Source organism: Trachemys scripta, chromosome 8 (genome assembly GCF_013100865.1).
Source record: "Trachemys scripta elegans isolate TJP31775 chromosome 8, CAS_Tse_1.0, whole genome shotgun sequence".
NCBI classification, from domain to species: domain Eukaryota; kingdom Metazoa; phylum Chordata; order Testudines; family Emydidae; genus Trachemys; species Trachemys scripta.
In genome coordinates, this window is record NC_048305.1 from 88,217,701 (window position 1) to 88,243,040 (window position 25,340).

The window sequence follows — 25,340 nt, forward strand, 5'->3', positions numbered from 1 at the left end:
ATTTATATTAGTTCCCAGCTGATGAAGGGGTATCTACCCACACCACACACTAAGATATGATCTAAGCTAATTTCAAAGTATTCTACATTTAAAAGTGAACATTTGCCAAAATGACCCCACTTGTCTGCTAGTGAAAAAGTGAACTTAGCACATGCTGACTTCTGAACAGCAACTAGGCCATCTGTGTTCAATTTTATAACCGGTAGAAGCATTTACTCATTGCACTGGTGAACAAATGTGAATTAGTAAATGGTAGTTTGTAAACCTTTTTTGTTACTTCCACTGTGTCTTCAGGCACCTGCACTTGAGTCACACACACACACGATTCCAGAAAAATAGTGTAAAATTAATGTATGTAGTGTTTTTCCAAGTTTGTACCCACCACACTTGTTGGTTATCGGAGGACAGGATTTTCCTCTTGTTCAATGCTTTTTTAACCTACAAATGTTTTAATAAAAGCAGGATGGCTTTTTTCTTTTGTTCTGTACTTGCTAGCAAAATAAAGTACATTTAATTCAAATATGAAGGAAGTGTAATTTAATTAGAAGATGCAATATGCATGTCTGTTTTTTCTTGATTAACGGGATTATCAGCTTGTTTCACTCAACTAGAAAGAAAAGGCTAGGAGAACTCTTTGTATTGACATATACCTCTCTGTATTGACAAAATACTCAACACTTTTTTAAAAGTTACATTTCTACAAATTCTAAAAATGACACTGCATATCTAAATGGCAAGTTTCATTTTAAAACGTCTGTGGAAAAGTGACAATTTAAAAAACCAGACTCATAAAAATTACAAGCACTTGTGCTAGTTTTAGTTTCATTCCAATACCTACTCATTTAAACCAGTGAATTGTTCTGTCATTTCAGGACCTTCTTTAATAGGTTAGCTTTTAGAGTTGTATAGCTGATGCACACCCTTGCATTTCATTATCCTGTTCCTGCTAATCTTCCATCACCATTCTAGAGAAGATAAAAGGTGAAAGTGTTTATATTTCAATGAAAATACACAATGAGAAAAATATATCTGAAAAGTACTTAATACTTTAGGTTCTCATTCAGGTCTATTACTTTTATCCCCAGTTAAGGTAAAATACATACTGTACTGAGGGGAAAAAAAGACTTAACTCAGAGCTGAAAGATAGGCTGGCTTAACAGTTTTCTTCACCACATTTACTAGTAAGAGATATGGATTTAAACTGTGATCCTGTTAAAGGAGGTGGATGAGGGGGAAAAAGTCAACTCTAAATGAATGAGGTAATTTCATACATTCAATAGTGTAAATAAATACAAGTACAGTTTTACAGGAACATGAGCATAAGTTTAAGGGTTTTATTATCAAAGTCTTGTAAAACAATTTCAGAAACTGTACATCAACATGGCACAGACTGTAGCCCACTTTTGTTTTTACCTGCACAAAAGTAAAAGCTCTGAAACGTCTTTAACTAAGAAAACAGCTCGTCTAACTACTTTGCATAACATGGAATCACTGTGTGCATAAGATTACTATTGCAGTGACAGTAAACACATTTATTAGTTTATACAACTTGAGATCAAGTAAAAAGTACATTATCAAGTAGACTTGCTTTTAAAAGCATACAAAGGTCAATTTTAAAATGCACTACCTCTTTTTGCAACATGTTTAGCTCATGAACAAATATAAAATAAAAATAAAAAATTGGGTGATGAAAACTGCACAAAGCAACTTCTACTCATTGGGCACTGGACAAGTCAGGAGACTTTGCATTACTACATCAGAAAATTTGACCTCCCAGACCCAAGAAAAGAAGTTAGGAATTAAACTATACCTCTCTCCACTGCCTGAGATGGATTTTAAATTGACTGAGTAAAAAGCCATCAAAAAAGGTTAGTGCATTTTAACCTTGTCAAAATGAAACAAAACCCACCCACCCCCAAAATAGCCACATGGCTAAAAAGATTATCTACTTATATCAGAATGCTTATTTCCAGATGTAACTATGAATATTAATTTTGTGTAGCCACACTTAAGACCCTTAAAAAGATCCATCATATGTTGTAAAATTTTCTTAGAACATTTAGGATGTTTCTGCCACAATTAACATGCAATCAGTGCATTCCCTATACTGCTCTATTACTGCAATGAATCAAACTCTAGAAACACTATCATAAGTGAGCCAATTTACTAAAGGAGATCATACAACATAAACAACCCATGCCTGCTGTAGATGCATGCAGCTTTTCACTTTTGCTTGAAGCAGCACCAAGTTAGTAAGACCTACTTGGCTACTCAAACCAATTTGGCCATAGCAAGAATGGCAACCAAAGTACCTCTCACTATAAACCTTTTGATGTAAATTAATATCAGGAGCTTTACAACCATTTATAGATTAGAGCTGTATACATCTAGATTTAGGATTAACAAGTACAGCATAAAAGAATCACACAGGAATGACACTGATGCATGTCTGCAGCTGCATTCACTGCAAAGGCAATATTCAGTCACTCATATCCATGTCTTCTTCATGATGATCATCCCCATTTACTTTGGATTCTCTTGCTGAATCTCCACTTCCCTTATCCACTGGTGATTCCTTTATTTTGGGGGAAGCAGAATCTGCTACTTTCTTTTCTTCCTTTTTCTCTTTCTCGCTGTCATATCCTTGTTCTTCTTCATCATAATCCCTTGTGACCTGCTTTGCCGAGATGAAAAAGTAAAAGTAAAACTTGCCTCAAGGTTCTTATGGGTTTAAGGTTAATACTACACCAAAGGCAGTGAAACTAAACAAGTTTTTAAACATACTTTTACGTCTTTGTCACTCTCGGATTTTCTTTCCCGATCCTTCTCTTTGTCTTTGCTTTTTTTCTTCTTGCTCGTTGACCGCTCTCTCTCATCTCTGCTTCTCTCTTTGTCTTTATCCTTCTTCTTTTCCTTTTTATGTCTAAGATGACAGTAAAGTACCTTGCTCAATCTTCGCACATTGCAAAAACTAAGGTTAAGACTTTACTGTAATTCCATCACACAGAACCAGCCCCTCATGCTAAAATCCTAGTTTAAACCAGAAGCCACCAAACTCACAAAACATCAGTTAACTATTTCTTTAGAATACAGTCACATCCAGCCAACTCCCTATCGCAGCTCAAAGCAAGAGGGGGTGGTGAAAAGACAATGTGGGGAATTTTCTAAACAGGACAAGGCAGGAAATTAAGTTTATTTTCAGAATGCAACACACCCCTTTCACACATTTATTAGTGCCAGAACATCAATCATCAAAAATCAGGACTTCCCTCTCATGGAGAATTTACAGCAGAGTTCAAGAAATTCCATGGTTGAAAAGGATAAAACTATACGCTCCACTGTAGCTCAAAGATTCCAGGCACCAGGACTCCCCAGATACCGCTTTGAAAATTAGAGCTACAGAGCAACTGAACTCAGAGGCCTGCTAGCACACTGACCTTCTTGGAGATGGGGACCGAGACAGTTTTCTTTTAGGGGACCTGGGCTTTTTAGGTGACCTTGTTCCACTCCTGCTTCTTCTGCGCCGTCGTTCTCTGTAGGCATTAAAAGGTAACAATTCAAAAACATCTCGAAGTCAGAAGTGTTTAAACTATAGAGTTTATATTAACTTAAATATATTTGTACTGGCACATATCTACAATCTAAAGGAGCAATGCTCTACAGACACACTCCTGCTTGTTTTTACCAAAAAGACACATTTACTGTTAGCAGCACTGCAAAGCCAATGCGGCTGTTGATATGCAGCACAAGCTGCTCTCTATTCTACTTCCACTATCATGAAATAAATTGTCATCTAAAATGGTGTAGCAGTCAGACAAAAACAGCTTGATTTTCAGCTATCATGTAGATTTTTCAATAAGAAAATGGTTTTGTTTCATAAACATCCATTTTAACAAGGAAGGAGCAGAAATCTATTTTCAGAGACCAACTAATACCTTCTTAAAACTTATTTGAGGCACTTCATTCCCCTCTTTGTAAGTCCAGGGACATCTCTCTCTCTCACACACACACGTTAATTTAAGAGGTGCTTTATTTGAAAGTACATTTTCTCCTATTATTCTTTTATATGTGGACAAAATAAATGCAGGTATGTTCCTGTAGTTTTCAAGCCGTCACAGTAAACAACCTCTGAATTGACATTTTCAAGAGTCCAGAAGCACTCTTTGAGTGTGTTAATTTAAGGTTGGTATTTTTTCCTTGTGTATGAGATTTACAGTAAAAAAACCCCCAAACAAACAAACAAAGATGTGCCTAGATCAATAAGGCGTTGCACAGTTTTCTTTAAATGCTCCAGGTAAGACCGAGTCTCTGTTTCACTTTCCTTGAAGTGGGAGCTGCAGGTACTTTGATAAATGGGCTATGGTGGTCTTGTTGAAACAGCTCTTGTAAATCTCTGAAACCCTAGTTGAAGTGCTAATTCATAACCTATAGCAACACGCTGCAGCAAATTACTGATTTCTTCAGAGATGAAAGAGGATAATTGTCACAATGATATGACAAACCAGGTTAGAAACTTTTACACCAATACCACTATATTCTATCCTTGAAACTCAAGACTAAGAATAACCCAAGTTCTGGTACCTGCTTGTGCTTCTAGATCGTCTGGTTGTGCTGTAGCTTTTTGGTGGAGTTTTAGAACGTTTCTTTTCTTTCTCTTCCTTCTTTTTATCCCTTGAAAGGTAATGAAATGTTACATATTCAAAAGTCAGTTTTAGAGACAAATATTTGCATGTCACAAGAATAGGAAATAATACCAGATAATCACAACTCTCAAGACATTTTACAGCACAAATTGATTGTCTCTCTCCACTGTGAAACTTATTAGTGAGAAAGAGAAAGCAAAGAGGGACAATTACTGAAATAGCAGAACAGCTATTTTAATTGTTCCTGAGACATCCAAGAAGAAATTACCAAGCTTAGATGCTAAAAGTTACAACTTATTTTTAAATGTAATAATAATCCACAGCTCCCATTGAAACTAATGGGAGCTGCATGTTTTCAGCATCTATGAAAATGAGGCCACATTTAAGTGCCTAAATACATATTCAGAGATGTCTTAACTTTGGGCATCACTGCGGAACCCAAACCTACTCTTATAAAGATACTTCCTCAAAGACATGCAAAGTTAAATTATACAAAAATGCTATTTGTTTAAACCTTGTCAGTGCTATGCTTCAGTACCTAGCACTGTTAAGATCTCCAATTTGTGACACAGTAATAAAAACTACTTGGTAGTATTTGATGACTGGTTATTTTCTTTAACAGAAGTTAAATTACATATATTTCAGAATTAACAACTGGATTTCTAGCTAATTTTAGAAGTCGTAACAGGGAATTACTTGGTTTTGGATGCGCTCCTAGACCTTCTGCCTCTCTCTCTGGAATGAGATCTCCTCCTTCTTGGACTTTTAGATCGCCGCCTGCTTCTTGACTTTGAATGTGACCTCCTCCTTGATCTGCTTCTTGATCGTCTATCAAACAACGCATTAGCAACAGGATTACAAAAATATATTTGACCTAGACATACAGACTATTAGTTAAATGCGGTCAGTGCATACAGAAAAAATAAAGAAGATGGACCCCATAAAGTCATGCCCAGAAAGGCCACAACAGAAAAGCAAGTGCCACAAAGTACAGATGATGAGTGAGTGATGGAAACCTCCATCAGCTATGCAACATTATCTATTTCGGTATTCAAGTACACACTTATGGTGGCAGATGAAAACTGATAGGGTGGCAAGGAAGTTTTGGAGGAATTATTTGAAATGGAGGAAGTGAATGCATGCCACATACTGATCAGCTGTAGGAGCAGCATAGAAGGCATGGTGATGAGAGCGAGGGGAAAAAATATTGGGTAAAGCATGTTGGTAGGCAGATCAGAGATGCAAGCAGCAGTTGAACACTGCAGATCTGAAGGTGGGAACAAGCTGAAACTTGATGTAGAAGATTTAGAGGACCCAGTTGAATAGTATGAAGACTGGAGGGACATAATTAGCATGACCTAACTGTGGTAAGAACTGAGAGGCCAGAGACATTGTATTGGAACACCTAAAATATCCTGGTTTTCCATTTAATCAGTCAAAACAGTCTAAAAAAACCCCCGAAGTATTTAAGACACTAGTATATGGAGTAAAATTTGCTGTTTACCAGGAGCAAACAGCCCAGTGGAATATGCATTCAGTATAAGAAAGTGTTTCTGGAGTGAAGACAGAGTCAAATGAGTGTATATATTAAATTTTTTTTTTAAACTAAAAGTGAATGTTTCTGAAAATATCCACTTTGAGATCATAGAATCTAGTCCCCTGCACTCATGGCAGAACTAAGTATTATCTAAGCCATTCCTGACCTGTCTAACCTGCTCTTAAAAAAAATCTCCAATGATGGAGATTCCACAACCTCCCTGGCAATTTATTCTGGCGCTTAAATACCCTGACAGTTAGGAAGTTTTTCCTAATGTCCAATCTAAACCTCCCTTGCTGCAATTTAAGCCCACTGCTTCTTGTCCTATCAATTTTTCTCCCTCCTCCTTGTAACAACCTTTTATATACTTGAAAACAGTTATGTCCCTTCTCAGTCTTCTCTTTTCCAGACTAAACAAACCCATTTTTTTCAATCTTCCCTCATAGGTCATGTTTTCTAGACCTTTAATCATTTTTGTTGCCCTTCTCTGGACTTTCTGCAATTTGTCCACATTTTTCCTGAAGTGTGGTGCCCAGAACTGGACACAATACTCCAGTTGAGACCTAATCAGTGCGGAGTAGAGCAGAAGAATTACAGCTTGTATCTTGTTTACAACACTCCTGGTAATACATCGCAGAATGAGGTTCGTTTTTTTTTTCTTCCCCGCAACAGTTACACTGTTCACTCATATTTAGCTTATAGTCCACTATGACCCCCAGATCATCGCTTTCCACAGTACTCCTTCCTAGGCAGTCATTTCCCTTTTGTATGTGTGCAACTGATTGTTCCTTCCTAAATGGAGTACTTTGCATTTGTCCTCACTGAATTTCATCCTATTTACTTCAGACCATTTCTCCAGTTTGTCCAGATCATTTTGAATTTTAATCCTAGCCTCCAAAGCACTTGCAGCCCCTCCCAGCTTGGTATCATCCCCAAACTTTATAAGTGTACTCTCTATGCCATTATCTAAATCACTGATGAAGATATTGAATAGAACCAGACCCAGTACTGATCCCTGTGGGCCCCACTTGTTATGCCCATCCAACAATGACTGTGAACCACTGATAACTACTTTCTGGGAACGGTTTTTCAACCAGTTTTGCACCCACCTTATAGTAGCTTCATCTAGGTTGCATTTCCCTAGTTTATTTATGAGACGGTCATGTGAGACAGTATCAAATATGTACGTGTCATTGTTGAATCAGAAGCTGGCAGCAGTGGCACCAGCACATATAATTTGTGTGTGTCTGATTTTGAAAACATGGTCAACCTTAAAGAGAACGCTGCAGAAATCTAGATGTGTGATTACCAGAGCATAGATTATACAACTAAGGATGAAAAATGAAAGGACAGATTTAAAGAAGTACAAATTGACATTACTTTGCAGTATAAACGACGCAGTGGTAGGATGAGTAAAAACATCAAGATTGGCCAAACGATAGAATAGGTTATTTGTTGACAGCAATGAAGAGGGAAGGGTTTGGGATTGGGGAAGATTAATGCAATCAATTTTTAAGTTGCATTGACTGGAGGTAAAATAACTTGGAATTAGATTATAAACATCATGTAATAGTGTGGCAGGAGCAGCACCCCTATGGGGACCTTTCAAGTGCCCTAACTTGGGTCTCCCAGGCAGAGAAATGAGTCCCCCCTTCTGGTGACACTGTAGTAGGGCTCTGGCCCACAAATTAATTGTCCCGTCAGTCTTATCCCACTGGGGGACGGGGAGAGGAGCAGGTGGAGAGGCACTGAGACCCAAAACAGTTCCAAATCAAAAAGCAAACCCAAGTCAATTGTGGGCCATCCCCCAGTCTTCCAGTGGGGCACCCTGCCCTTCCCTTCAGGCCTGTCTCCCAGTCTCTTACACTGGTCTACAATTTTTGAGAAGTCACTTGCTTCAGAGATAAAATGTGCTATTTATTATGTATTTTGATGCGCTGAATTCAAATATGACCATTAAAACAACTGATTGGCTACTGTTTCTAAGATATTTAAGTTTTTACATTTTACGTCTATGTATATTGTGTAGATAGTAGGGTTTTAATCAAATTGTAAACCTAGGTCTTTTCATGTGTTTATGGTTGCTTTACATGATAATATTTCACCTGTCCTGTTTATGTAACACTTTAAAAATCAGCAAGAGGGTTTATAAATAAGATTTATTATGAAACAAAAGGCAAAAAACTATTCTGTACATAGTTTAGCCCTATTCAGTGTCTACTAGGCGCTTCTTGGCTTGTCTCTTGTATTCATTAAATGGAGCATCTCTTGTCACTGTCCAGCAATAGTCTGGAAGCATTGATGGGCTCCATTTGCCCTGATAGCGTTTCTCCATTGTTGCAATGTCCTGGTGAAATCGCTCGCCGTGCTCATCGCTCACTGCTCCACAGTTCAGTGGAAAAAAATCTAGACGAGAGTGCAAAAAATGTATCTTTAGTGACATGTTGCAACCAAGGCTTTTGTATGCCTTGAGGAGGTTTTCCACCAACAACCTGTAGTTGTCTGCCTTCTTGTTTCCAAGAAAATTTATTGCCACTAACTGGAAGGCTTTCCATGCCGTCTTTTCCTTGCCACGCAGTGCATGGTCAAATGCATCATCTCGAAGAAGTTCACGAATCTGAGGACCAACAAAGACACCTTCCTTTATCTTAGCTTCACTTAACCTTGGAAATTTTCCATGGAGGTACTTGAAAGCTGCTTGTGTTTTGTCAATGGCCTTGACAAAGTTCTTCATCAGACCCAGCTTGATGTGTAAGGGTAGTAACAAAATCTTCCTTGATTCAACAAGTGGATGCTGAACACTTTTCCTCCCAGGCTCCAATGACTGTCGGAGTGGCCAATCTTTCTTGATGGAGTGGGAATCTCTTGCACGACTATCCCATTCACAGAGAAAACAGCAGTACTTTGTGTATCCAGTTTGCAGACCAAGCAAGAGAGCAACAACCTTCAAATCGCCACAAAGCTGCCACTGATGTTGGTCATAGTTTATGCACCTCAAAAGTTGTTTCATGTTGTCATAGGTTTCCTTCATATGGACTGCATGACCAACTGGAATTGATGGCAAAACATTGCCATTATGCAGTAAAACAGCTTTAAGACTCGTCTTCGATGAATCAGAGAACAGTCTCCACTCATCTGGATCATGAACGATGTTGAGGGCTGCCATCACACCATCGATGTTGTTGCAGGCTACAAGATCACCTTCCATGAAGAAGAAGGAGACAAGATCCTTTTGACGGTCACGGAACATGGAAACCCTAACGTCACCTGCCAGGAGATTGCACTGCTGTAGTCTGGAGCCCAACAGCTCTGCCTTACTCCTGGGTAGTTCCAAATCCCTGACAAGTCATTCAGTTCACCTTGTGTTATGAGGTGTGGTTCAGAGGAGGAGGATGGGAGAAAGTGTGGGTCCTGTGACATTGATGGTTCAGGACCAGAAGTTTCAGCCTCTTCCTCGTCTGACTCAAGTGAGAAGGATTTTGGTGCATCAGGAACCGGCAGTCCTTCTCCGCGGGGTACTGGGCATATAGCTGATGGAATGTTTGGATAATGCACAGCCCACTTTTTCTTCTTTGACACACCTTTCCCAACTGGAGGCACCATGCAGAAGTAACAATTGCTGGTATGATCTGTTGGCTCTCTCCAAATCATTGGCACTGCAAAAGGCATAGATTGCCTTTTCCTGTTCAACCACTGGCGAAGATTTGTTGCACAAGTGTTGCAGCATATGTGTGGGGCCCACTTCTTGTCCTGATCTCCAATTTTGCAGCCAAAAAAGGTGATAGGTTTTCTTAACCATAGTGGTTATGCTGCGCTTTTGTGATGCAAAAGTCACTTCACCACAAACATAGCAGAAGTTATCTGCACTGTTCACACAAGTACGAGGCATCTCTGCTCACTTTGGCTAAACAGAAATGTGTCCCTTTGCAAAAATCAAACACTGACAAATAAGAGCACGACACTATGATTTCTGGTATAGGGCAATTTGTTCAGCAGAGTGATGTAAGCTTCGTTATGATTGCATCATCCATGACTTCTAGGAATAACATGATGCAATTCATATCATGTATGACGCAATACCAGCTTCAGATTGCATCATTCATTGTTTTCCCTAAAAAGCAAGTACTGTCCAAACCCAGTCATAGATTTAGTCATAGATCCAATCAAAGATGTATTTTAGTCATTTCTGGTTTAAATTGAGATCCCTTCCCTTTATAACTCACTTATCCTCCGCCATTCCCAAGTCAAGGGTCGTATATACTGACCCAATAGCATTTCTTGAAAACTAGAGCCAATCAACAATTTTAAGCATCATTTTCATTCTCAGTGACCCAGAATTAGTAAAGTTTGACTACATTTAATTCAGAAGCATTTTGGCTGTAGAGCAGTGTTACTCATGCATTGCCTGTTTCTGAGGTTAAATGCTCCTCCAGTTAGCAGACCTGTCCTTCCACAGCTCTTCAGGCTGAGAGGCAGAGCTCCATCCTTCTTGCTGACCAGCCAGGCTCTGTCCTTTTATTCCTCCTCCAGGCTTGGCACTGGGTGCAGATATAGCGCAAGGTAGCTAGCTGAGCCCATAGGCTCTCCTTAACTCTTTCTCTGCTGGTGTGGGCCTTTCTATCCCATCCCACCTCATACACTCCGATACCCTTTTGGGTACCTCCCCCCCACCAACTCTCCCCTCTCCCAAGAAAAACAATCAGAATTTGGGTGATGTGCTGGATGTGGAAGGAGAAGGGCTTGAGAGACAGATACCATCTCATAATTTGGGGCTGGGTATCTTTCATGGCGTGGAGCCAATGTAGCAGGGCATGGTTGCTAACTAAAGTGAAATTATTGCCAAGAAGGTAGCATAACAGCGAGTCCATGGTCCACTTCACTGACTACGTCTCTTTCTTGATTATGGAATAGGCTCTCTCTATTGGGAAGAATTTCCAGTAAGAAGCCAGTAATAAACTGTTGGTGGTATCATGCCAGCCTTAGGAAACTGTGTACTTGTTCATTTGAGGTTGGTGAGAGGCATGTCTGTAGGGTCTGGACCTTATCCACAAGGGTTCCACCTTGCCCTTCCCCAGTGTGTACTGGATGTAGGACATCTCATTTTTGCCAGATGGCATTTAGTAGGGTTTGAAGTGAGGCCAGCCACCCTCAGGGACAGGAGCACAGCAGTTACATGTTTCAGATGGTTTTCACAAGTCTGACTACAGATTACAATAGCTCAAGGTATGCAGCAGCATGTTATGGGGCTGGAGGTCCATTAACCTTCTGAACATGGCTGCGGGCTCATGGAATCCAAAAAGCAAATCCAGAATTGAAAAGAAGCCAAAAGAGGAAGCAAGGCTGTTTTTAAACCAGGTCTCAGGTCTAGCCAATCAAGAATTAGTCAACACATGGGTATGGGGTTGTGGACTTTCTTGGATTCAGTGTTCTGGTTCAGTCTAGATGTGATGGGCGATCAGATGAGTTTATCTGGGCTGCATAGAAAAAACAGCGGAGTAGAAGGCAGTGACCAACTGGTGGGGCTGGACCCTCTGTTCTGGATTGTCATTACTCCTGATTTTGATCATCCCAGCCCTCAAGACTGCAGTGGCTTGTGGGACTAATTTGGTCTCCAGCGGGTAGGGGGCTATGAACAAGGCTTTCCATAGCTTTAAAAGATTCATGGGGTAAACTGTGAATTTGTGTCTGTCTGGTTGCTGGATTTTGAAATTCACAGGCTCCACTTGTATCACCTCATAAGGCCCCTGACAGCAGCTTTGATTCCACACTGGAAACAACACCTGGAGGTGGATCCCTTTATGACTAGATGCTTCCTGCTTGATCTGGGCACCTAGGAGATTCTTGCTGGCAAATGAGCCTAGAACTTCAGGCTTCTCTTGAAGGCTAAGGACACACTGTACCACAATGTCAGCTTGAGGTGACCATTCTCCCCACATTTTCTGAATGAGATGCAGAATCCCTCATGCTGGTCTCCCACATAATAGTTCAAATGCTGGGAAGCTGGTGGAAGATTGTGGAACTTTACATGGTCCCAGAGGCAGATATCCATAGCTACGAACCTTCTCAGCATATTCTTTAGCAACCTGTTAAAGTGTTCCATTAGCCCACCTCTGTGGGGACAGTGGATAGACATTCAGAGAGTCTTCATTTTCACAACTGGACATACTTGCTTCATTGTCTGGGCAACGAGGTTTGTACTCAAGTCCATTATAATTTCCCATGGAACCCAACCCAGGCAAAGATCTTCAAAAGTTCAGAAGCAGCTACTCTAGCATTCATGGAGCACACAAGTATGGAGTTCAGGATACCAGGTGGCACAGTCTACAAGCACCAGAATTTACTGGTAGCTTGCAGCGCACTTACCGGGGCCAACTATGTTCATTCCAATACATTCAAAGGGTATGCTAATGAGTGGCAGGGGAACCACTGTCCAGAGTGCTGTTAGCTGGCACAGGAAGCACAAAAGTTGGGGAAGTCCATATACACTGCAAGCACACACACACACACACGGCTAGAATTCGAGCCAGTGTTTTTTCCATCCCATGGTGCTCATGAAGGGTCTGGTGTGGGCCAGCCCTATGACCTCCCTCTGGTAGAATCTGGGCACCAGAAGCTGGGTTCTGATTTCCTTGGTCTGGTAGTCTCTCAAGGTGAAATAGGTGGTTGGCCTTCTCTCAAAATGAGGAAAGCTTCATCTTGTCAAGGTTCTACCAATTCCTCACTGACAACCATAACTTGGGTATAGGGTCAGCTCAGCATGTCATCAGCTTTCCGCTCTTCAATGAGGTTGAAAATTTTGTTATGATCTCAAACTCGAGGAAAGGAAGGGTCTCCAAGTTGGGATCATATTGGGCCTTGCTCTGTTTGGCTGTTGCTAATTTGGGTGGAAGTCTTCTCCAGGAGCAGGAACATCTCCCACACCAGATTGACTGGGGTGTGTGGAATTGGGGAGACATTGCTCAGAAAAAGGTCCCAAAGATTCCTTCATCAGATCCCTGAACTATTCCCAATCTCAGCCATTAATAACTGGATAGGCAAGGGATGGGCCAATCATTATGCTCCCCCACAGTTAGATTAACTTGGACACGAGGGTATGGTTTCATGTCCCTGTGTACATATTGTAGAAGGAGAGTTCCCCAGGGTGATCCAGGATTTGGGACCACCAAGCTCAACATCAGGATTGAGAATATGCAGAGTCCAAAAGACTCACCATTTCTGTCCCACTCCCCCCTTATGGGGGTGATCAACTTCATAAGGCTTTGATCTTCAAGCATGGACTCCCACTATCCAGATATGCCAAAGCTGCAATCTTGGGACCAATGCCCAGGACAAACATACCAAAACGCAAACGTTTTGGGCTTTGTTGCTGTGATCAGCGCCACCTGCAATCCCTAAAAAGTCCCCTCTGAGTGGGGTCCCCCTACTTCAGTTTCCATGATGGTTCCCTTCTTAAGGCCAGGCAGGCTGGTAGTTTCTTGAACTGGGACCCAGGTCAACAGCTCCAGATCTTTGGTCCAGGCTATCCAAGGTCCCTGCAACACACAGGACCTCACCTCATGAGTCCTGGTGAGGGGTCAGCAGGGTGGAACCCCTGCCAAGACGTCAGCCTCTGTGGCCAGCTCTCTCATTTGCCTATGCTCATCCCTTGGCTCCAGCAGGCCCATAGCAGATCATCATCATGGGGATCTTGGTTGTCAGATAATACTTCATGAGGCAAAGGGTGTCAGTTATTACCTCAGGTTGATGCTGTCGGATCCAGTCTTTTCCCTCGGGGGAGAGAGTGGAGAGGGGGAGTATCTGGGTGAACGGTGAGTAAAATTATCTCTACCACCTGGGCTCATGTCTTCATCTCAAGTCTGAGCCATCTCCAACACAAATCTCATAGCTTTTGGGCAACTGGAGGGAGCCCTGCTCTCAGAGGATACTAGTCAGAACATCTCTTCTGAGACATCAAGAGCATTGTGGATGGCCACTCTGACATGTGCATAAGCTCAGGCAGTAAAAGTGTCTAAAGTACATAAGCCATTTGCACTCTCCAATTTAAGTACAGGGCAAGCAAATCTGCCTGCTGTTCAAGGGGTCAACGAGCTGCTGTGACTACCTGTTCAAAGATTTTGAGGAACGCATTGGTGTCACTATTAGGCCCTACTTTGTTCCTGACAGGAACAGGGTCTGCCACTGGGTCTAGGCTTGCTGGTACCACTATAGTGGCTGGCTGAATTATGGTTACCAATTGTTGTACCAGCTGCTGCTGTTGGGCTGCTAGATCGCAGGATTAACTGCTCCTGCTGGTTGGCCATTTGCGGGAAGAGTTGCTGTTGAGCATTCTGCTCAGCCATTCACTTCAGCAGCTAATCCATATGCATCCAGCTATGGGGGCGGGTGGCATTTGTTTAGGGTCACTCCTTTTTTAAGGTTTGACCAGCTCCCTTCCACAGAAAGAAGGTCGTTGCCTGCATTCTTCATCAAATCCATATAGCATGGCGAGAGCAGCACCCTCTTGGGGACCTTCTAGGCACCATAACACAGCCACAGGTCTTAGGAGAGGGGCGGGGAGGGGGGAGGAAGTCTCCACCTCCGTGTCCATTGTCGCAGGGTCCAGCCCACCACCGAATTGTCCTTTCTGTCTTACCCCCCTGCGCTCCAAGGGGTATAAGGAAAGCACTCAGACGCCAAAAGTACCCAAACAAAAATAAAGTCTAACTCAATACTGGGCATCCCCCAGACATCCAGTGGGCACCCCATCCTTCCCTTCAGACTTATCTCCCACAGTCTCTTACTTGTGTGCTGCTCGCTCCTGGGGTCTAACTGCTCCTCTCCAGCGACTGCTCCATCTAGCAGGCCTGTCCTGCTACAGCTCTGCAGGCAAAGCTCCCTTCAGGTTGAGCTTTGTCCCTCCTTCCTGACCAACCAGCCCCCAACTGAGCTAGGATCTCTCCTTTTATTTGCTCTCCAGGGTTGGCACTGGCTAAAAGGTATAGCAGGGTGGGGCTAGATGAGACCACAGGCTCTCCTTAACCCTTTTTCTGCTGGTGTGGGGTATCTGCCCCACCACATAGGGTGAGAAAAAAAAATGTTTCAGTAGAGCACTCCTAAGGCTACGAGCAACTTGCCAGTGCACCTCTTGGTGCTGTAAAGTACAGGACTATCTGTGCTACAATGTCACTTTCCAATCCATGTTCCCAAGCTCTCTACATGAGCAGGGCTTCACCCACTTTCATACTCAGCACTGGTCCTGGTGGTCAACTTAGCTCCACTAAGAAGATTTGCTTTTTTCTCTATTTATACCTAACAGCTGGCATTGCCAAGCTTAACGTTTTAAACAGATTTTTGAAGGAACTGTGTAAGGCACTTATTTCTGTATATTTTATTTTAAATATTTATAATATTTATGGAGTGAAAAATCTAACCTGTGCCTAGAAGTAGAAGGAGTTCTCCGCCTTCTTGATCGTGATCGTGATCTTGAATGCCTTCGTTTTTCATCTTTTTTATCTGAAATTAAGAAGGGGAAACATTAGGGTACAAGGGCAAAAGTGGTATCTATCTTTAAGGAGACCCATAAAAGGAAGTAAGTGTGTGTCTGCACCCTCTTCAGACATCATAAAGAAGCAAAAGAAAGCCTGAAAAGTTGTTTTTTGGTGGTGGTGGTTTTGTTTGTTTGTTTTGTTTTAAATATTAGAAATTCAAGTCTGGTCTAGCGTGTTCTTGGAAGATGCTGGGGAGAACTACTAGACTATGACATATCATGCAACTTGATTTAGAGGGGAAGTGATTTTTATTCATACTAGTGAAAACTTTTGTTCACATCTGCTCAAGTCAAGCATTTAGCTGTGGGAAGAAAAACTTGTTATGTTAAAGTTTCCGCATTCCCACCCCTTATCTTAAGGGCTGAGAAACCCAACTCACTGCTTTGGATCCTTAAAAGAGAGTCCTAGAACAGAAGTCAAGATGACTAGAGTTAACATTTCTGATCAACGGAGCTTCTCTCAAGTTCCCTTCTCTCCCAAAATACATTTAAAGCAGTCAAACTTCTTTAACCCATTGTAAAGCAAAAAAGAAAAAAGGGCACGACCACATTCTTTCACCTTTGCAGGTCACATTTCAGGTTTTTTGTGTGTCAATTTAGAATTTGAAAATGAATTGGCCCACTTCTCCCCGAAACAGAATTTTTATCCCAAATTATGACAAATGGCCACCTCTCCTTTTTTTGCTACTTCCTAATCTGGTCACATAAACACTAGCAATCACTGAGACTAGCACACTTTACTGACAACCATGTGATCGGACCACCTGATATTTTCAATAAAAAACTTGAAGCAGAAGTGGCTATAGCAACTTTTCTAGAATTCATTCTGGGGGTGATTTAGGCATTTCATCATCTTCAGTCAAATACACTTTGATAAATGATGTGTCTCATTCACTAATTCATTCTCCAGAGCGACTCTTCCAGCATTTACATAACATAGAATAATAATTGTGTGGTCTAACTGAGCTCCAGGAGAATCATTCAGACACTTTGAAGGATCTTCTGCAGTGAGAGAGACACTTTGCAATTAAAAGTTAACCCATTAATGAAATAAGGAAGTATGAAAACTATGTTTTAAGGTTTATAAGCCCTTTTTAGTGGCTATATTGCCAAAATTGTGTTTAACCAAATATTTAAAAGTAGTTCAATTACCTGGCTCTATGGCTGCAGAAATCAGTGATTGTGCTTCTCTTACTCTTTTCATAGCTTCCTCTATTTCTTTACTGGAGGTATCCGATTTCAGACTTGGTGAGACAAGACCTGCAGCTACATGGTTCAACCTGGAACAAGCCATTAAGTGAAGTGAAAATGAAATTTCAGATTAAAAAAAATTGACTTTTTAAAAAAATACTGGCCTAGACTGGGCAGACTGCAACTTGCCCGGAAGTAAAGGGCAAGCATTGGTGAACTCCTCTTGGATTAGCCCAAGAAGGAGATTGCAGCTCTGAGTCAAACTCCCTCCTGGTCTCGCCACTGCTTGGGGGAGTCACATGTACTGGTTCGATTATCCAATGAAGTGTATGCTGGTGTAACTACATTGCTCCTTCCCCTACTCACAGGGGTGGGCAGGGAAGAAACGGAGAGAGGATGGATGGACATCACATGTAGCAAGCTCCACAAAGCTGCTCTGTGCTGGAAGCGGTGATGCAGGGTACCAGAACATGGGACAGCTTACATCCACTTATTCCCTTGGCCCAGTGTACCATTATGCAGCCCACAAGTAGTAAGGGGTCCATTTATTGTCTTGTATAGATACCGGTTGCCAATGTTACCTCTCAAATATTTTTGAAAAGGCAGAAATTTTTATTCTGATCAGCTTAAAGGATAAATCCTTAGAGGAAAAAGTAAACTAATTTGACCTCTAGAACACAGGATTCCATTTTAACTTCTTGTTTTTAGAAGTCAACTTGTACACTAACAGACTTGCTCGTAGCTAATGTTTTAAAAGGATTAAAGTGACTGCACCACAAGTTTCTTTACATAAAGGGCATGGAGTAATGAAAAACCTGAATTCCTGTCGCTACCAAATTAGGAGAGAAACAGTCTTGGATGCCTAGTGCTAGGGTGAACCATCTTTCCCCCCCTCCCCTCACCCCAGGTGGTTTCCACAGGAAGCCAGTTTCCTCCAGTCTTTATTTGGCCAGGTGTGGGAAATGGGTCAGTACTGAGTGACATGAGACATTACCCTCAAGATTAAGTGCACGCCAATATAAATCTAAGTACTGAAAGCTATCACTTGCACTTACTTTGGATCCACTGTGCTCATAAGTTTTAGTAGCTGATCGGCCGCAAGAGACTGTGAAGAGACATTTTAAAACATGTTGAAAAGCATAAAATTTGCTTTAACACATTAACAGGTTAACCACCATGCCTGAATGCACATGGATTGTAGCTAAAAACAAGAGCACAAAGTGATTACAGTTGAGAAATACTAAAGGGTTAATCAGCCAAAGTGCCTGCATTGTTTTTAATCCTTGTTTTTGTGAAATCTGTTGACTGCCCCATCCCAGAAGGTGAACTGTTTTTCAGTCAAGAGCGTGTGAATCTAAATGCTCTCCTTTCAATATATGCCAGTCAATAGCATCTTTCCAGAGAAGGAATAAGGCACTTTCTTTGTTGACCATTCGTAGTGTTTACAATTTATCTTCTAATTGTCTTAGGCAGAGGGCTCGCCCATCCACCTGTCCATTCAGCGTGCCTGTTTTTACATTTGCAGTACAATACTCACAATCCTCCAAGCAGGAGCACTAACAAAGTGTCTTTTTTCCTATAGATTTTCTCTAACCCACCCATACATTTAAACTTTCCTGCTCTTACTTAAGAATATCCAGAAGATACTACAGTCAAACCTGTACATAAGGCCACTTGCTACCTACTATCACTTGATAGCACAAATGGTGTATTAACAACCAGCAAATCTCCTCCATAATAACTCACTAGTTCGTAGGTGGCCACTTGCAGAACTATCCAACTTGTGTTGTAATCAACCTGCTAAGCGGCCAGAAAGGACAGCTACTTAAAAATGAAAGATTTTTCCAGTGTTTAAATTGTTTAAATATTTTATGTTAAATTGCTTATTTTAGTTACAAGACAAAGTGCCCAGCCAATGCATAAGCGAAGCTTGTCCAAATGGTCTGTTTCTTATGCTGCATTAAAAGGACACTTGCTATAATGGCCAAGAAACGTGGAGTCTGCATGATGACCATTACTTAAGTGGTTCAGGTACTAACAGAATATTATTGTAATTGTTTCACTCTGATTTAAGACAACAGTGTCTATAGGGCAAGAAATCCTACGGTGTATTATAAAAAAAATTAAGATGGAGAGATTATTTCTAAGTCTATGGATTTAAAAAGCTGTCTAATCTTTGCTTGGGATGTTTAGCACTGAACATGTTTGTAGTGGTCTATCAACTCAATGCTTTTTTCAAACTATATTTTACATATGATTTTAGCATCTGATCTCTCAAAATCTGAGAGAGTTGTATATATGACCTTACTACGGGGGGAGGGGGGGAATTCTGTGCCACTGTGCAATGCAGAATTTTGCAGAAATTAATGTTGTGCGTGCATAATTTCTTCCCCCCCACACACACAGAAATGGGCTGTAGTGCTGCTGGCCCCCACTAAGGGCCGCTGAACCCAGCGGAGCCCACCTTGCCCATAGAAAACAAGGTCGAGGGGAAGGTGAGAGAGCTAGAGGGTTCCTGGCAGCTGCAGCTCCCCGCATGCCCTGAGGGAAGGAGAGGGCAGAGTGCAGGAAACTCCACAGAAGTCTGAGACTGAGTTTCAGGCTGTTTCTTCCTCTGGATCCCTGGGCTCTAGGAGGGCAGGGGAGCGAATGTCTGGGCTGGGGGAGGCGCTGCTGGGCTCTGGGAGGGAAGAGGTTTGGGTGCATTGGCAGGGGGGGCAAAGAAACAGGAATCAGGTTGTCATAGTAGTTTCTTTAACCTTCTACTCCTGGGGCAATTTGTGTGTCTCTGTATTGTTACAGACATACTTGCTGACAGATATTTTGAAATAAAATTACCAAAATAATTGAAAATGGCATTATTAGAAAGTGTTTTGACAAATAAAATTTGCAGAATTTTAAAATATTTTATGCAGAATTTTTAATTTTTTGGCACAGAATTCCCCCAGGAGTCTGACTTACACCACTTGAATACTGGTGTTCCAAGTTTTCAGTTGGAATCAACCACTGCGTTTAGAGACAGTAATTCTTTAGTATACATTATCTCAAGTGACAGGATTAAATTAGAAAAGCAGCAAGATTGCAAAAGGATTTTTAAGGTGTACTATCAAACTGCTAGGCACATAAACAAATGCACTATATCGTATGAAAGATGGGATTAATTTCTACAAATTATTGGACCTTAAAACTACGCCAAATGTTGGTCCCTTGCTATAGCAGTATTTTTTTTTTTAGTACTGGTTCAGGAATAAACATAGCAAGTCCTGGACCTTCAATTGGTCAATTAATATACTGGTGGATCACAATCTACTGATCACAGTCTAAAAGTCTGCCAGAGATGGGAAAAGAATAAAAAGTCACTTATATACCTGAGAGTTTAAGTTTGCTCCAGGAAGCCCAAGAGCAGCTAGGGCAGGATCAAGAGCAGGAGCTCCCAAAGCAGCTAAAGGAACAGCACCAATCTATAACACAGATGATAATTAAAAAACAGGCATTGGCACAGTACAATCCCTTTAACACTACCACATCACCTCCTAATTTAAACTCAATCTAGCAATGATGTACATTAATATACCCTTTGGCAAAATGCCAGTAAGAGCACTTCACCTCTTTTATTTGCAAACCGAAGCACATAGAAGTTTATACTACAGGAATTCTAGGAGGTGAGGAAGATTCCCTCCCATCCACCCCTGGCCCAAGGAAGTGGGAGGCAAACAACCAACCAAAAAGACTTTCCCACTATATTCCACACAAACAACTTAAAAGGACAGTCTTTTCCAAAAAAGCGACTAAAAATATCACTGTATGGTTCTGTGTTTATTGCCTCACTTTCTATAGCAAATATGCTCAGATTACAATTAAAAAGGCAATTTTAACAGCCAGATTACAAACTCTACCAGGATTCTTTCCGTCCCATTCATTATGCCTAAAAAGGTTCTGAAGGTGATATTATACCTTCAGAAGTACCTGTGCAAACTGACTGATCAGATGTAAGCCATTAGAATTTAGTAAACAACTGCAGATGCTGCAAAGGAAGGAACAGAATCCATTTCACTATTTTAGTTGCAGTGGGTCTGCAATGCTAGCCAAAGTAAAAGGCAGTTTTAAAAATACACAACCCTTTCCCCACATTCTCACTGAAGTGAGCAATTATGACCGAATACAGATTTGCACAGTAAGTATGTACCTTCCCTCCCCCTTTAAAGGCATACAAGGAATACTCAAACAGATTCTATGAAAACAATAATGGAATTCTGAAACATGCCTACTGAAGTTATATACCCAACTCCCACTGAAAATCAATGGAAGCCGGGCACTTAACTCCTTTAGATGCTTTTGAAAATCCATACCAGCCATTATAGTTTCTGAAAAAGCCTAAATAATCATACAAGAAAATCTATTAACTAAATTCCAAAGTAAAGCGCATTTCAGAGTGGCACAATTAAAGTTAAGGATCTGTGTACAATATACACATTTTCAAGAATGTACACAAACCATTTTAAAAGAAACTAACCCTTCAAACAATAACTGTATTTAAAGCCAGTTCTGGACCAAGTTATTTAATGCTTTTAATATAAAGAGATAGAACTGAGAACTTGCCCCAACAGAAGATAAGATAAGATCTTCTGAATAATTTAATCTCAAACTCTTCTTTCCCGTGGTTAGGAGTCATTAAAGAAATTAGAGAGGCTACCAGAAGCACTAATTAAATTTCTGAGCATGCTTGTAAAAACCCAGTCTCCCCACTAACAACCTGCCACCGTTATACCATACAGTTCATCATGGCACATGACTGATTTGCAGTGTGGTTACAGTGTTTAACTAAATCACTACAATGATCAATACAGTGTCAAATCTCTTCTTGCCATCCAAGCCCATTTGCCCAAGTGCATTAATATAGTAAATGAAGGTCTTAGAAATACTGTACATATTTTGCTTCACTCCAAGCAAATGAAAACCTACCTGAGAAAGTGGGTTGGGAGTAGGCAGGAGACCACCTCCAGGCAGCAGACCTGCCACAGCATTAGCTGGTGCCAAAAGAGATAAAGCCTTAGTCTCATCAGGAATAATTCCTGCAGAGAAATAGCCTTGCATTAGAATATATTCTCTCTCAAGGTCAGAAAACACACAAATACACCCAGAAAATGTCTCCCTGATACACCACCTGAGTTTGTTGAAAGTACTTATGTTGGCTAAAATATAAAGCTTGATTTCTATTAATATTTATCATTAAATTTTATGTCAGAATGAAACTTCAATGTGTGAAAATTTGACTGTTCCTTTTTCTCTACAAATGGTTAAGTTTCTAGCGTAAAAAAATAGCACAATACACACTACTTTTTTGTTAACACTGCCAAGATTTCATCACCTGTACTCGATTTTTAAGTCATGAACCAAACGTAAGCAAGCACAGTCGGTTCTCCAGGGGTGTGCTCTCAACTTTCAAAAGCTGTTTTATGAACAACGACTCGTGTCGGCTGCTTCACTATAAAGCACACAGAAAAATCAAGATACACAAGACAAAAAAAGTTTGATTTAGGGGTTAATAATATGGTACAGTTCACTATGATTTTTTACACCTACCATACAAATTTTGTAAAAAATTAAGAGAAGGTAAGGAAATATTTTGTTGAATAAAGCGTAGGGCTTTTGCTGACTCATCAAATGAATATGAAAGTGTCTGCAGATCTCCAAATACACGCTCTGTGTGTATATAAAATATATTGTGGCACATTCCTTACCTGTCCAGTAAAATGCATATGTTCCATTATGTGCCACGCTTACTGTACCAAGAATGCTGCTACATATTGCCATTTCAGAAAAAACTTCTGGCCCAAACTCTTGTAGACAACTAAGACAAGTGTGGCTGATTTTACTGCCTATTCTGCACACAGAACAATCTTATTAAGGGTCCTACTACGAAACAAATATGTATGTAGATAATTTTTATTCTATCCAACAGCAAAAGCCCTATACAGATGGATTAATCTGTTAATGTGCCCAAGCCCCCAAAACGAGAGTTCAATAATACAATTTTACTATATATTTGCAAATACCAGTAGTGTTTATGTAATACATATTGAGAAACTGCATCTCATCATAAAACATACAATATGTACAGGGCACTTAAGAGAAACTGGATAAGCTGCAGAAGAAAACTGTTGGGTGGTATTTTCAGCAGGGCCTGGTATATAGTTCAGGCTGAACCAGGGAAAAGAACTGTAAAACACAACAACAAAAAAGAAAAACCACTGTTAAATAAAGGTAATGGTTCCTTCCACCTATACTGAGAAGTGCCGATAATATAAACAAATGTATAATACACAGCACTGTTATCTTGCTTGTGTCATTGAGCGGTCATCAATTTAGATACCAAAAGTTATGGAGGGAGAGGAGGGGAAAAGGTCATTTAGATATAGGGCATTAATGCATCAATATATTAACATACCTATAGAGATTAGGGGTAATTTTGCATGCAAAATTATGTCTCAGAGGATATTATAAATTATATCTACACATATTTCAAATTAGTGCAAATACAACATTTCTGGCATCTAAATACAACTCCTCTGACTTATCTTGAGACACCTCATAGAAGATCTGCATCCATTAAAAAAAAAAGTCATGCATCTGATCCTCTTTTTTTTTTTTTTAAAGTATTTAGAAATAAATAAAACTACAATTTAAAAAAAAAAAAGCAATGAGGCCCCTCACCAGTTAATTTTCATGCGGCAAAGTTTTTTTTTACTGCTGCTTTGTTAGAACCAAGAAATACTGCTTGAATGGGTAGAAATGAAAGAAAAAGAAACAGACAAAAGAAACAAACATTAACCAAAGAACCTAAATAACCCCCCCAACCATCTTTAAATATTACCATTCCTTCCAAATCTAGGAATATCACAGTGAAAATAAAATTAATACTATGCCTTACCGTAGACTTTGTGTATAGGTCTAACACACAAAGCAACAGCCAACACCAAAAATGTCAGTAAAAGCTAAAACTGGACTGCAATTGTGATATAGGGGACTATTATCTGTGCAGTGTAATAATTAACATTTACTTTAGTGATGAACAACATTAATATAGAATATCACAATAGAAAGTATAAAGTATTGGGCTCCAGTTCAGCAGACTACTTAAGCATGTGCCTAGCTTTAAGCACGTGAGTAGTCTTGCTGATTTCAAGTACCTTCCTGTACTGTGCTTAAGTACCTTGTTGAATTGGGGTCCTACTGATAAATATTAAGAGAAAACTGTATTTCAAGTATAAAACCAAACATTTTATTACAAAAACAAAGGACTTAAATTTAATTTGAAAACAGCAGGCTGTACTGTGATATGCCATATCATGTCCAGAATTCTGAATCTCCAGAACTACACACACGATGCTGCTCATCCCACAAGAAACTCCTTGTTCAAAATAGGCCAACTAAAATGCTAGTATTTGTTTAACTTGTAACATATCGTCTTCAGCACATTCTGAACTGAAACTATTGGGCAGATTTCTCTAAATGCCAAGTTTATCCACCATCAAGCAAATTGGTCAGTCATACTGACAAAGAGAATCACATTATCTATTGTAATTCAAATGTTGAGTTTAAAGTTCTTAAAGAAGGGCCTATGAAATATTTAGATGCTATTGACAGATACTGTTATTATAGCATGCTTTAATAATATATAAATAAGAATAAGGAAGAAATTCCTTAAGATACACTTTTTTACACAGATTAGTGTAAACAAAAGCAACTACTTAAAGTATTCTGTATTCTGAAAAATGACTCAATTACAGATCATGCTACAAATTTTAAAGTAATTAAGTCTTAAATGTTTAATTTCTTTTAAAATTTTTCTTTTAACAAGAACCTATGACTGCTCACCAGCCCTGGAAGACAGCTGACAGAATTAAATTGCCTTGTCAAAAGTCTGAACAACATTGGCCTTATCTTAAATTTGATACTGTAACAAGACTTAATCCACAGAGATTTTACTCTATTTCAGAAGGATTTTAAGTAAAAAATTTAAGAGTAAACCAATAATCAGTATATTTGAAATAAATTGCTTCTAAAGCCTAGTAAAGTTTAATGAGACTTCTGTAAGAAGTGTGGTCTTCTCAGTATATTGTTTTAAAACAAGTTCCAAAAAACCTGCTCACTGTCTTTCAAATTACTGTAACACCCTAAAATGTAAAAAAAAAGAAGAGAAAATGTAGTTAACAAGTGGTTACACCAGGAAAACACTTGGGGACTTGAGTGCTTGCTGGCCTTTAGTTAATGTCTAGAATCCCCTGTAGCTGCAGAGGACCCACTGTGTTTCAGTCATCTGGAAGGGCTTTGCATTTGCCTTCTCCACTACAAAAATCACACACACAAATAACAGAGAGAAGAGTTTATTATTCAGTGAAATTCTATAAAATATAGCAAGCCTGAACAAGAAAACTTGGAA

General features: G+C 40.1%; 1 protein-coding gene across 4 annotated transcripts in view; it reads right to left on the bottom strand.

Moving 5' to 3' along the window:
* Positions 1 to 628: 628 nt before the first annotated feature.
* The window catches only part of SRSF11 (serine and arginine rich splicing factor 11), a 35,312-nt gene continuing 10,600 nt past the window's right edge, over positions 629 to 25,340 (bottom strand). The window contains exons 1-11 of one of the 4 annotated variants that reach the window (XM_034778172.1): positions 22,266 to 23,584; positions 21,860 to 21,969; positions 20,266 to 20,358; positions 17,953 to 18,002; positions 16,859 to 16,986; positions 15,591 to 15,672; positions 5,340 to 5,471; positions 4,582 to 4,671; positions 3,438 to 3,533; positions 2,785 to 2,923; positions 1,315 to 2,677 (exon numbers count right to left, since the gene is read on the bottom strand). In XM_034778172.1, coding sequence (XP_034634063.1) covers positions 2,480 to 2,677; positions 2,785 to 2,923; positions 3,438 to 3,533; positions 4,582 to 4,671; positions 5,340 to 5,471; positions 15,591 to 15,672; positions 16,859 to 16,986; positions 17,953 to 17,972 — 885 coding nt within the window. In that variant the 5' untranslated portion in view covers positions 17,973 to 18,002; positions 20,266 to 20,358; positions 21,860 to 21,969; positions 22,266 to 23,584 and the 3' untranslated portion in view covers positions 1,315 to 2,479. Of the gene's footprint in view, positions 966 to 1,314; positions 2,678 to 2,784; positions 2,924 to 3,437; positions 3,534 to 4,581; positions 4,672 to 5,339; positions 5,472 to 15,590; positions 15,673 to 16,858; positions 16,987 to 17,952; positions 18,003 to 20,265; positions 20,359 to 21,859; positions 21,970 to 22,265; positions 23,585 to 25,340 lie in introns of those variants that run through there. The other 3 variants (XM_034778171.1, XM_034778170.1, XM_034778169.1) reach the window with 3 other exon arrangements.